This window comes from Sminthopsis crassicaudata, chromosome 2 (genome assembly GCF_048593235.1).
Source record: "Sminthopsis crassicaudata isolate SCR6 chromosome 2, ASM4859323v1, whole genome shotgun sequence".
Classification (NCBI taxonomy): Eukaryota; Metazoa; Chordata; class Mammalia; order Dasyuromorphia; family Dasyuridae; genus Sminthopsis; species Sminthopsis crassicaudata.
Window position 1 is genome coordinate 449,044,474 of NC_133618.1, and position 13,906 is coordinate 449,058,379.

At 35.1% G+C, this 13,906-nt stretch overlaps 1 protein-coding gene across 4 annotated transcripts in view; it reads left to right on the forward strand.

Moving 5' to 3' along the window:
* Positions 1 to 13,906, forward strand: part of CTNNBL1 (catenin beta like 1) — a 220,317-nt gene that overhangs the window by 106,286 nt on the left and 100,125 nt on the right. For all 4 annotated transcript variants that reach the window (XM_074292697.1, XM_074292699.1, XM_074292698.1 and 1 more), the window contains exons 8-10: positions 1,606 to 1,678; positions 1,961 to 2,019; positions 3,082 to 3,230. In XM_074292697.1, coding sequence (XP_074148798.1) covers positions 1,606 to 1,678; positions 1,961 to 2,019; positions 3,082 to 3,230 — 281 coding nt within the window. The remainder of the gene's footprint in view (positions 1 to 1,605; positions 1,679 to 1,960; positions 2,020 to 3,081; positions 3,231 to 13,906) is intronic.

The following is a 13,906-nucleotide window of genomic DNA, read 5'->3' on the forward strand; positions in this document are numbered from 1 at the left end:
ATTGCAGTTAGCTTTCAATTTACCCCTCAAACCAGTGCTTTTCCTGATACTCCCCCAACATCAATCTCCCTCATTATCTTCTATTTATTTTGTATTTTTTACTAAAGTCTTTTTTTTTTTTTATTAACAGAAATCTAGTTTTTCTCCATTCTACCTCCCTACCACATTTAAAAAAAAATGATAAATTTATTTCTTGACTTGCTACAAAAAATATGTCTCATTCTGCACCTTGACCCTATGACCTCTCTTCAGGAGATGAATAGCACATTTCATCATTGGTCCTCTGAAATCATGAATATCATTGTGTTAATTATATTTTGTATATCTTTCAAAGTTATTTGTTTTTATTGTCATTTTATAAATTGTTTTCCTTATTCTGCCTATTTCATTCTTTATCAATTTATAAGTCTTCATAATTATTCATTTTTATAATGAACATTTTATAATATTTATAATAGAGTATAAATAATTTTTTTTGATTCTGCTTAGATCATTCTATATCAATTCATGCAAGTCTTTCTAGTTTCTTTGAAATCATCTTTTTCATTTGTTACAACAAAATAGTATTCATCACATTGATACACCACAATTTGTTCACATATTTTTATTCAGTATATATTCATTTTATGTATACATGGTTTTTATCCTAGTAAAATGTAAACTCCTTGAGTGGAGGGATAGTTTCATTTTTTGTCTTTTGTAAACCTGGGTTCTAGTATAGGGTCTCCCACTTAGTGAATGTTAAATTCTTGTTGATTAATTGGCTAATCAAATTATTATTTTGGTTCACTCTTTCTCTAGTGTTCCTGATTTGTGAGAATTAATACTTTTATGATTGCCCTAAAGGAGTGGTATTAAATTATGAGATAAAGACTAGATAGATCCAATTCTTATATGCCCAGTAGAATGAATTAATGAATAAAAAATACTTTAAATTACTTACACAATATAGCATGTATGTTGTATATTAATATAGGCATTCTTCTACTACAATGCTGTTTTAATTTATTGTCCTTTGGGATCGACCTTGTATGTCTCTTTTCCAAGGGGTCTAGCTTAGCTAAATGCAGAGAAACTCATCTCAAGAAATCAAGAAAGTTGACTAGCAGGTGATTTTTTTTTTTTTTTTTTTTGTCTTTGAAATTCATCATAATCACTTGTTAAGGTATAGAAGAGGAAGCACCTATATACTAATGAAAGTGCTGAGCTTTTTAAGCACTCAAGTCATATGGACATTAGTAATCTTAAAGAGCTCCAGGCTGCCCAGAAAGGATTCATGTGTGAGCCATGATCTTCACTTCTTTTACTTACTACTCTTCATTCTGGTCTTTGAGGTGCCATGCTCTTTCTCCTTCCCAATCCCTAACTTGTACCCATGACCACCAAAATCCTGTTCCGGAATACAAGTTTCTTCATCTTTCTTTAATTTATCATCTAGCATGAATGCATAGTAAAAAGTAACACAGTGGTGGCCAGTTCTTCAACCCTTAAAATATCTTTTCCTTTTCTTATTCCATGAATTGATTTTGGCAGTTGTGGAAAAACTCGTTCTGTTGCCTTGATATCCCACTTAATGATTTTCTCATTTCTCATGTTTCCCAACAGGCAAAAATGCCTTTTGATGCCAACAAGCTCTACTGTAGTGAGGTGCTCGCCATTCTGCTCCAGGATAATGATGGTAAGATGCCATCCCACTACCCTCTCTCCCTTCCCCCAACTCTCCATCCCCTCATCATATTGATATTCTATTAGATTAGGAGGAAGGCTTGTTTCCGATCATGACTATGTTCGCCTGTCTTTGGTGTCCCCTTTGCTTTTTCTTTTGCTCTCTTTGCAGTTTTGTACCCTGTCAGACTGTATTGATTTTGTTTGCTGATGTATCGGTGTTAGACGGCTGTAAAATCTGACAGTTAGCTTCATTTTTTTTCTCCCATTATTCCTCCCCCCCCCCCCTTTTTAGACAACAGAGAATTGCTTGGGGAACTGGATGGAATCGATGTGCTTCTTCAGCAGTTATCTGTGAGTAATTCTTATGCTTCCTGCTTGCCATTAAGATACACAGCCTTGTTTAAATGGGAGGTGGGGCTGGAAATAGTGGCAAGAGATTTATGACATGTGATATAAGCAGGTTTGGAGAAGTGTTGGCAGTTTGGAGGTTGTTTGCCGCAATCCCATTGGAGGGACATGGTTTGCTGCTACCTTTGAGCCATTTGCTCTGTAAGCTATAATTGCTTTCCTGTATTTTATTTTGATTACAATGTACTAGGCAGCTTATGAACAACAAAAAAAGAGGTGTGTCTCAGCTCTTAAGAGATTTGGCTAAAATACCACAGTGTCTTTATTTACTATGGATCTGATTTTCATATTTCCAACCTTTCTTCCTTACCAAGGTGGATTCCATTGATGCAAGTTACTTAAAAGTTCTTTTTTGGTGAAAGACAAGTGAGTTGAGGTGTAGAAAAAGAATGGTATTTGGAGAATGGTGTAAATTAGTGAGTGACACTTGTAAATAGTTAGGCAAGAAAGAGAAGACAGTTAAAACATTGGTACTCTGACAGCCTCAGAACTAGTAGTTCCCAAATATTGGCAACATTTCTTCTAGCAAGTCTCATCTGAGCTACTCTGAAAACAGAACTAAAAAAGATCTTTTGGATGAATAGTGTGATTATTGAGTAGTTGCTGTATTTCCCTTGGGAGTTTGCATACAGCTCCATTTTTGGTGCTGGCATCATAAGTGACTTGGCTTCATTCTGGGAAGAGAACTGCTAAATATCCATAAATTTCACAGTTTTGGAAGGTGCTTAGTCATATTCCTTTTAGATTAGATTTATCTATAGTAGATCATGTAGATGTTTATACATTATTGAATAATTTCCCTCCTAGTTATTTCTAACCTGTGGGAAAAATGAAATGTGAATCAAGTTTCTCTAAAATGGAGATAAGTTAATAGCAAGTGGTAGATTCAGATGATCAAGTTGTGGAGCCTGCATATGAGACTAACTTAAAGAAGCTTTCATGGTTATTTACTTTAAGAAATTCTCTTTACAAGCATGACTTCTCTACTGCTATTTGGAATTGCAGGTATTTAAACGGCACAATCCCGGTACAGCAGAAGAGCAGGAAATGATGGAGAACTTATTTGATTCACTCTGTTCCTGTTTAATGCTTAGTTCTAATCGTGAGCGTTTCTTGAAGGGAGAAGGTCTCCAGCTAATGAATCTTATGCTCAGGTGAGTTGGGATGATCTTCTGGCTTGCATCTTTCTTGTTCCTTCATGTTCTATCAGTGTAAACACCAAAGCAATGTGAATAAGGGCTTTTTGTCCCATGAGCTTCTTGACTTTGTAAGATGTTAAAGTAGATCTCCCTCCTTTTCCCTCCTCCCCCGCCCTCCCCGTTGAACTTCTTTTAATAGCTTCTGAGAGGCAAAATGATTTTGAACTTTCACCCATCATTTCTTCTTATTCTTATTAAACCTCTATTAGCTTTGGTGATACTTGGTATTTTTCTTTTTTTGAATACAGTAATTTTTGGAAATTCCAATAATGATCTGCTTTTTAAAAATTAGACCATATTTTTCTTATAGTGTTCCCACATATATTTATATTTTTTGCCACTAAAAACATATTATGCCAGACAGCTAGATTTCACAGTGAATAGAATATTTGACCTGGAGTCAAGAAGACTTGAATTCAAATCCAGCCTCAGACAGTTACAAGTTCTGTAACTCTAGGTAAATCATGTAACCTCTTTGCCTCAGTTTCCCCATCTGTAAAATGGGGATAATACTAGCACCTACCTCCCAGAGCTGTTGTGAGGGTCAAATAAAATACTGTAAATCTTAATACACTACATAAATGCTAGCTGCTTCTACTATCACTACCACCATCAACACTACTATTACTATTATTACATCTAACTATATTTTACAAGATTACATGACTTCAGAGTTGAAAGGGGCCTCATTGATCATCTGTTCCAGGACTACATATAATCAGGAATTCCCTATAGAAAAATCTTTGAGTGTTCTCCTACTTCCAGTTGATCACTTTTACTGCCACTATTCTTATAACTTCAGTGATTCATAGAATCTATGGATGGGTATTAGAGTTCATTTTTTCCAGACATCTTATTTTCCAGATGAAAAAATTGAGGAGAAAAGAGGAGAAGCTACTTAACCTAATATCAAAAGTAAGTAAGAGACACTGCCAACACTGGATTAAATAGGATGGGAAGGAATAGTGAGACTGTGATTTATGCTTGTTGGAAGGAGCCCCCACATTGATGAAGTAATATCAAGAGTAAGACCTCCAGTGTTTGGTCAATTCTTTTTCTAATAATATTCTCTTAACGCCTCTGGATTGTTGATCCCTCTTAGCACTCTGATTGCCTTCATTTAGTTGAAATGACCTTATAAAATAAATAAAAAAGATGCTTTCATTTTCTTGGGCCTTCTAATTTTAAAACTATATTCTTTGGGGACCTTTCCATATTGTCTGTAATGTGTTAAGTTGCCACTGACTTCCAACTGTTGTGCAAATATGAAATGATGCATTCCTGTAGCATATGGCTTTGTAATGTGCACCAGTGGGAAGCCGAATAAATAACTAGAAATAGAGATTATTCAAACAGGAACGTTGAAATTCCTTAAAGATAATTATAAAGCAAAGCTCCAAATCAAAAGGATGAAGGACTCCACTTCTCAAAGATCTTTGAACTTTTTAATTTTAAATGCTAAAATTGATGCTGTGTTTGTCTTGAAACCCTAATTAGCCGAATTGTCTGCCTCAGCATTTCTATTTTCTTCTTTTTGGGTCTTGGGTTGTTTTTCTTCTACAGCATCTGAAATGGAAGTTTGAATTGGTAAGGATTTTAAAAATAACCATACCATGCCTGACTGGAAAGAATTGCTAAATTGTTTTTAGAGAAATTTGAGCAAAATCCAACTGTATAATTTTAAATATTAGAAACTGAGGCCCAAAGTGGTAAACTGCTAGTAAGTGGCAGATCAGGTTGCTAAGTCCAAATTGTCCAAAAATGTGCCCCACTGCCCATCACACATTTCAGAAAGTCTTCTAAGATAGTATATATTATAAAGGAAGAGATTATTGAAATGGGTCCTGGTATCCAGAAATTGTTTTGCCTCCACATTTGTAAATTCAAGCTGCTTCTATGTCTATAATAAGTGACTTAGAGCAAGGAACATTGCCTTTCTGTTAGTGTGACTTATTACAATAATAACTTGTTTAGGATTCAATTACCTGGCTGTTAAATTTTGTCAGTGACATCAGATCTTGGCATATTTTGAGCTACTGAAGCAGTTGATAGAGTGCTAGACTAGAATCAGGAAGACCCCAGTTCAAGATAGGACTCAGATACTTCCTAGTCATGTGATCTTTAAGTCATTACTTAACCTCTCAGTTTTTCCAACTTTAAGATGGGAATTGTAAGAGTATCTACCTTTCAGGGTTAATAATGAGGATCAAACGAGATAATATTTGTAAAATATTTAGCATAATATTTGGCACAGAGACTTTGCTCACTCTTCCTCTCTCCCCTATCCTTTGCCTTTGGACTCTCCTATAGTTGATTATTTCTAAATGTGACATCTAGGGAACTGGAGGCCTTTTCTTTGTCATTTTTCCCCCTACCTAGTAAAACAAAAACAACCAATCTCTTTTTTTCTGACTCTCAAGGCATGATTGTTTCAGTGAAAGAAAGCTGAATATTTTGTTATGAAAATGATCAGTATTAGCTTCCAAAAAGAGATGGAAATGCATCACCTTTTTTTTTTTCACTGGAGAGGTGGGAAGACCCTGGATGTGCAATACTGCATATGCTGTCAGATGTGATTGTTGTCTGACCTGTTTTTTTTTCTCACAAGGGAAAGCTCATCATAGAAGTGGAGTGGGCAATTGGTGTACTTAGAAATGACAATGATGTAAAACCAAAAGTCAGTAAAACTTTTTTATAAGAGAAAGCTCTTAGAAGACTACAATTTAACATGGTATGAAATTGTGAAATTATTCTGGCTTATCTGTTTTAATTACTTTAAAAATTTTGATGTTACTCCCTGAGGCATTTTCAAGAAAGGTACATTTAAAAATAATTTTTTTTTTTAAAAAAAACAAAGAAAAAGAGAAATGTCATAGGACACATGATCACATTTAGATCTGGAAAGATCTGTGAGATTGTAAGGGCCTAAACCATACCTTCATGGAGCTTGAAATTTAATTGAGGAATAATATAGAATACATATTAAAACATACATGATAAGTACATTAGAGAGATGTGGATTTTAGTTTTAGCACCTAATGAATCAATTCTCACACTGTTATAGGATCAAATTACTTGCAAATAATACTTTTTATGCTAATTGTATTGTAAATTTAAAGTATTATTTTCAGGAAAACAATTTAGAAACAAAAGTTGGAAAGGGACCTTGGTCATTATCCAAATCAATTTCCTCTTTAATACACAGGAAACTATGGCCAATTGAATTTGGGGTCACCTTACAGAATAAGACATACTGAATATTTTCTTGAATCACTTGAAAAACTCTGAAGAACAACTCATAGTGGAACTGGTAGTATTGGTGCACTTGCAGATTGGGCAGTGAGGTTATTTCCAGGGTCAGTATGATAAGATAGAAAGTATGCTAGATTTGAAGTCAGATTCAAAGGCATGTTGAATATTGATTAGGGGCAAGTCATAGATACTATGAATAGCTAGTCACCTGTAAAAACATTATCTGCATCAATCTCATGAGGTTATTATAAAGATCAAGCAGGAAAATAATGTATAGAGTAGTGCTTTAACAACTTGCAAAATGTTATACGACATTACTTGTTAAAGTCCTGCCATAGACAGGGTTTTCTGAGGAGTCTTGTGTTCCTAATATAATAATGTCTTAGATATATTTTACTCTTTGGGGTTGCCAGTTAAAAAAGACTTTGGAATTTAAAAACATAAATTTGTTTGTTCAGTCTTTTTAATGTATAGCGTGTGCTCAGTATTGTGCTAGGAACTTTGGGGTTAGGGATAGGGTATGGAAGGTAGAATATGAAAGTAACTTCCAGAAATAATGGGTCCTCTCTAAATCAGTGCAGTTCTAGATCCCTTGTATCTCAGTAAATATTTTATAGATGCTATGGCTGAAAAAAAAAATAAGAATTTAGTGGCCAATGACTATTCTTCTGTAAATGAGCCTTTCTGCACATAGGCAGGCTAGTCTTGTAGCCATCTTCCATGCTGTCATTGAAGAATGGATTCTTGAAGACTATCTAAGTAAAAGCAAAGTTCTCCAGCCTTCTCTATGCTTCTCTCCAACAATTTTTCATTTGTTGAAGTTGAATCTTTAAATGCCAAGTTCAAATACTATTTCTCTATAGAGTCTCCCCTTCTCCTTTCCCCTCACCTCAGTTAATAAGATCTTCCCAAGTCAGTCCTTGCCTAATTTTCTGTATTAAAGCTGCCTAATTTATTTAACATGGATTGTCATGTATTTTATTTATATATTTGTGTATGTTGTTATATTCTTCTCCCAGACTTTAGCTTCCTGAGGGTAATGATTATATTTTATTTAAACTTTGTAAATTCTTAAAACTGCACTCTTGTATTCAGCAGCATTTAGCAAATGTTGAATTGAAGTTCTGGCAAGTCCTACTAAGCTGGAAAGACTTCAAGAGTAGGTCACCTGTATCTCTCTCTCCTGAGGATCTGCCTCTTTTGGATTTCAGAATTCTATTTAATGTCAATTTCATTATCTTTTAGCCAAGACCTCTTCAATGTAATAAGTACTTATGGGGCAGCTAGGTGGTACAGTGGATAGAGCACCAGCCCCTAAGTCCTCGAAGTCAGGAGGACCTGAGTTCAAATCTGGCCTCAGACACTTAACACTTCCTGGCTGTGTGACCCTGGGCAAGTCACTTAACCCTAATTGCCTCAACAACAACCAAAAAAAAAGTTTAGAAAAATAAAAACAAGGATTTATTAACTACTTACTGTATGCAAGGCACTTTCCCAAGATATACAACCAGATCCTACTTTCTGGGACGGGAGGTAGGGAGGTTGGGCAAATAAAACACTTTTGAGAATTTTGAGGGCAGGGGCTGGGGTGGGGCAGAAGAAAGGAAAGGGAGTATAGAAAGGAAAGAATATGGATAATAATAATAGCCAACATTTATATAGGCCTGTATACTGGCACTAAGTGCTTTTTTACAAAGCTCTCATTTGATCCTTACAACAATCTCAGGAAGTAGTTGATGTTATTAACCCAATTTTACAGATGAAGAAACTGAAGCAAACAAGTTAAACCATTTGCCCAAGGTCATATATCTCGAAGGTATCCAAGGTTGCGTTTGAACTTGGGTCTTCCTGATTCTAGGCACTGAGCTCCATCCACTGGAACACCTAACTGCCTGAATAGTCTAATTTGTGTGGAATATAGAGTTTTTGAAGAGAATCAGGATGAATGAATAGGTGGGCTGGCAGATCACAGAAGGCCATGAACGCCAACTGATTGGATGTTTTCAGAGAGAGAAGTGTCAAAGATGACCGAGATTTCAATCCCAAATGACTAACAAGATGACAGTGCCCTCAAAAGAGATAGTAGTTGGAGGGGCAGTTTTGGGGAAGAGGGGTCAAGGAAGATGCTTATTTCAATTTTGGATATGTTGAGTTTAAAGTTTCAACACTTCTTGGTGAGGATATTCTGCAGTCAGCTGACCTAGATTTAGGAGGAAGTTGAAAATGGGGTTGTGATAATTGAAACCATGGGAGCAAGTGAGATTGCGTGTAGAAAGAAGCTAATAAGATCAAGGACAGAACTATAGGGGCATCCATATTTAAGGAGTTGAAGTATATTTCTACTTTGTAGTTTAAATATTTCCTATAACTTTTATGCACATATGTTTTGAGGTTTTAAGGTATTTTTCTTTCAGTAAATTTTTTTATGTGGTGTTGATGCTATTTTCTCCTGCCTTATAGGACTGTTATCTCTATGCCACCATCTTTGAACCTACTTTCTTCCTTAGGTGCTATTTTAGTTGTCAGACTGCTTATTTTTATTCATCTGTTAGAGTATCTGGATTTCAGAATCCTCGACAGGATCAATACTAAGAAAGCTAGCTTTTTGTTTTGTTTTGTTTTTAAAGACAGAAGGAGAGATGAAGAGATCTAGGAAAAGCACAAAGGTCTGCTGAGGTGATATTTTAAAATGATGTTAGTGCAGGAAAAAAAAATTGTGGAGGGGTCCTAGAGAATAAGAGCCATTGAAAAAAGTTCTTATATAAGGAAGCCAGAAAGGCAAGAAGGAGAGGGGAGGACATATTGAAAGGGTAGCAATACCCAAGGCTTTAGAAGTCTATTTGGGGGACTCTAGAAATAATTTTAAGAGGCAGAGGAGAGTAAACAACTGAGAGGAGGAGGATAGGGAATATCCCTTTGGGACCTGGGTATCTTTAGATGTTACAGTCTATGCTAGAAATGAAATAAGAATCTTATGTAATGTATTGATTCAGATATACATATAATATTTTCACAAATCTGATTTGTATAAAACCTTTGACCTCTAATTGTTTTCTGGTTAGTTTTCATTTGCACAGGTTCTAATATTCCCAAAGTACAATGTTTTGTTTATAGGCAATGTTTAATAAATGCATTCAGTCATTCATTTAAGAAACAGGGTGAGTGTATAATTTACAGTTTGTCTGCACTCTTAATAGTATTTAATTGTCAATAAGGCACAGAGACCTCTTTTTCTACATGGTTTGGGGCTATTCTAGATAAATGCCCACCTCAACTCCATGTATTCATACACTCTGGCAGTTTTCTTTCTCCTTCCTTGCTTCCCTCCCTCCTTCACTCTCTTCTCTCCAAATGAGTATATAGCAGTATTTTTTTATGCAACAATTTTCTATGGCTCTATTAATAGCATTTCCAAGTGAAAATAGTAGTCCTCCCAAAGCTTTAACAGCAAAATACAAGTTCTGGCTGGTCCTACTCAGCTAGAATGGTTTTAAATATCGATGCCACCTCCCCATAAATAAGTGGTCAAAAATATGAACAATTTTAAAAAGAAGTTCAAACTATTAACAATAGTTAACAACATGAAAGAATATAATGGGTGACTAAAAATAAAAGAAATGCAAATCACAACAGTCTTTAGGTTTCACCTCACAATTGTAAATTGGCAAAAATGACAAAAAATAGGATGCTGATATTGAAGTAGTTATAGGTAGATAAGACACTGGTGCATTAATGCTGGAGCTGTAAATCAGTACAACTATTTTGGAAAGCAACCTGGACTTTTTCAGACTTTTTTGATGTGTTAATTGTTGCATTTTTTTCCCTGTCTTTAAAAATGTTTGTTATGTAAGATGGCTCTCTGATATGGAGAGGGAGAGAGATGCTGGGAAAATTATGGTACATAAATAATATAATAAGTAGATAAAAAAATAAATAAAACAAAAGATCAATAAAAACTTATTTTTTCAAACAGTACCAATTCAGTTATGTGTCATCAGAAGTTGGACAGCCTAGCTCATTTCAGAGAGTGTCAGTACCAATGGCTGGCCACCACATGCCTATTTTTATGTATAGTAACTTATTAAGTTAACTTTTTTAAGGAGTAGGGAGATTGAGATCTGTGAAGTGGGTAAGTAACAAGATAATTGCTCTTTTTTGAAATACTGAAGCAGTTTTTGTGTAGCTAATTTTTTTTCATTGTCTATCTGCATTATTAATTTTGCTTCTGAGGAATCTAATTTTGAGGATATTTAGGAAGGCCTATATTTGGACCAATATTGTGACTAATACTATATAAGTTATACTCTTTCATGTTATAAAGTTTCACATTTATTGTTCTCTGTCTTTGGAGATGTAAGAATTAGGACAAGAAAAGATAGGCTAGAAGAATCAGATTGGATAAAAATCTTTCACACAGTGGGGGAGTATTGATTAGTACTTTTGCAGGTGGGAGATTTGCATGTGGGGAAATTATGATTGTACTACTTTTAAAAGCTCCCCCAAACTTTAGTGCTAGTTTCCATGAAGGAAAATAGCCTATGTTCATTGCCACTGAATGAAATTGGAATGCAGCTGGATACTTTTTTTTCTTATGAAGAATTTATTGAGTGCTTTCTTTGTGTCAGACACTATATAAAGAGCTTTACAAATATCTCATTTGTATCTCACAATAAACCTACGAGTAAGTGCTATTATTATCTCTATTTTATAATTATAGGAACCTGAGGCATAAAGTAGGTAAGTGACTTGCCCAGGGTCTCACAGCAAGTAAATGTCTGAGACTGAATTTGAATTCAGTTCTTCCTGATACTGAGTTCAACATGTTGGTTGCAGATCTCAAAGTTCTTTAAGATAGTTGCTTCACAAAAAAAGCTCAGAAATGTTAGATTTAATTAAAGCATATTTCCCCAAATCACTAAATTCTTATAAATATATATATATATATATATATTTTTTTTTTTTGAAAAAAAAATTGTCCTTGGAGCAAAATATATGTAGGGTTTTTTGTTTTTGTTGTTGTTGTTTTTTTTTTAAAAGGAACAAAGAAAGGGAAAACCAGAAGAATTACATTGTCAGATTCCTTGAAAATGTTGACATGAGGCTTATTACTTTTTCTGTAAAACCCTGTTCCAGTTAGAGAAGAAACAACTGTGTTCCCAAGGGATGTGTACAGAGGCATCTTTGGGTTGTGTAGCAGAAATGCAGTGAACCTGTCTCAGTTATTAACTGAAAGCAAAAAAGGGGGAGAAAGGGATTCAGGCTCAGTACTTCCAGTCCAAGGATGACAGGGGTTTTGTTTTGTTGTTATTCTGAAGTGATTGTAGTGTTTTTGTTAACATGCAAAAAACCCTTTCTGATAGAGGAAAAATGAATAATGTGGTTATGTTATGAATCTTTCCCAATATAAGTTAGTGTTGAGAAGTTTAGCAGCCTGACTTTTGTGTTGTTTTTGTTTGATTTTATCTATGGGATCCTATTTAGGGTGAACTACAAGCCAAGTTGCTGTATTGAATTTTTTTTTTTTTGGTCATGTTTTACTTAAAAAAAAAAAAAAAAAAAGTCAGGGCCCTCTTCTAGCCTTCCGCCTACCCCCAAGATACAGGTGCACAAGGAAAATAGCAATCCAAACCTCTTTGAAGTGAGTCATCCTTCCTGATGGGGCTGTCTACAGATCTGTGCTCCAAGCTGTGCACACAGGTCTGTTTGTTGTTCCATCAACAACAAATGTTGCCTTTCTTCTTCCCTACTCCCCATCCCCTTTCCAAGCTGAATAGCTCTTTTCTCTCCTGGATAGATGATAATAGTTTGCACCTGTTAGCTAGAAATGGGGAAAACACTTCACAAACACAAAATAATCCTTCCAACAGCCCTTGAGGCTGGCTTAGCCATTTCACAAATGAGAAACTGTGATGGCTGTGAGGCAAAGTTACTGAATCAAGATTTCATGATGAGGAGATAATTTAGGATCTAGTGATTTAGACCCAATTATTTTCTTTGATAACAAACCTTCTGTGTTATCTTAATTCCCAGTCAAGTGAAAGGGGAACACATTGGTAGAGTGAGTCAGAAGCCAGGGTATTTTTCCAGTTCTACTTGTAGATATTTGTAGAATCATTCTGTGAACCCTGTTTAGACACTATATAAAGAGCTTTACAAATATCTTATTTGTAGCTCTTGTTACACATGAGAAGCCTGTTTGCCTCAGGTTCCCCATGTGCAAAATGAACTGGAGAAGAATTTGGCCAACCACTCCAATAGGGTCATGAAGAACTGGTTATGACTAAAACAATTGAACGACAGTTGCAGATGGGAAGTTAGAATCTGAGTTATGTTGAATCTTGGGATAAGCCATGTTTTCTAATAAATTCAGAATCTTGTTTATCCTGTACTAAACTTTGGAAATTCAAGAGTTCATTAGAGAGTAGCATTGGGAAGTCCTTGGAGAGCTAGTTCAACTCTTATATAAATGGTCTTAGTCCAGTGAACTCTTGGTATCCTCCCTGGGAAATTGTCTTTTGGAATCTTTAAAATGAAAGACACCTTTTATTTGTAAACTTTGAAAGACATATGTTGTGCATCAAGTAAGACAGATCTCATAGATTATTGTGTCTGTACTTCATGAATATTGGTCAACTCTGAAACATAGTAATGTTATAGTAATGGATGTAAGAAAAGAAGTTATGGTTCATTGCAGAGACTGTGGTACAGTTAGAACAAGCCATTCAGAATAAAATGAACTTTTTCTTCCTCCAGAAATATAATAGGAAATAAAATAGACATCAGTGAATGTTCTCTGAGATATTTCTCCAATCACCACAGGTCATCCAGGCTGGTATCTGAATTGGAAGTTGAATGAAAGACAGTTTGATGAAGCCAGACGAGACTAAGATAAACTGCTTGTCCTCCTGAAGAATAAATATTTCAGATAAAGTCAACCCATGATAGTCCAGCCAAACAGCTATTGATCGCTAAAAGCCTAAACTTAAGTCTAATGAATATTCCAGTGTTCACTTCTCTGCAGGTTGCCTAAATGGTGATCAATATACAATTACTGTCCCTTTAAATGTTCCTTATACTGCACTCTCGGAAAAGGACTTTGTTTTTCAAGTTTTCTTTTGGTAAATTTACGTGGGCCAGAGAATGAGAAAAACTATTAGATGGGTCTCTTTCATTTCAATGCATACAATAATTTTATGTTATTCATGGAGTGATTTGAATACATGATGAACTTGTAGCTGAAAATACCCTCTTTTGTGATGGGCATTCATTTCAGGTGGTGTCCTGTCACACAAGAGAACAAGAAGGACAATGCCTATTTCTAATTTCCGTTCACATGATTGTCTTCTTATATGTAATAATAACCTGAGATAAAATTAAAT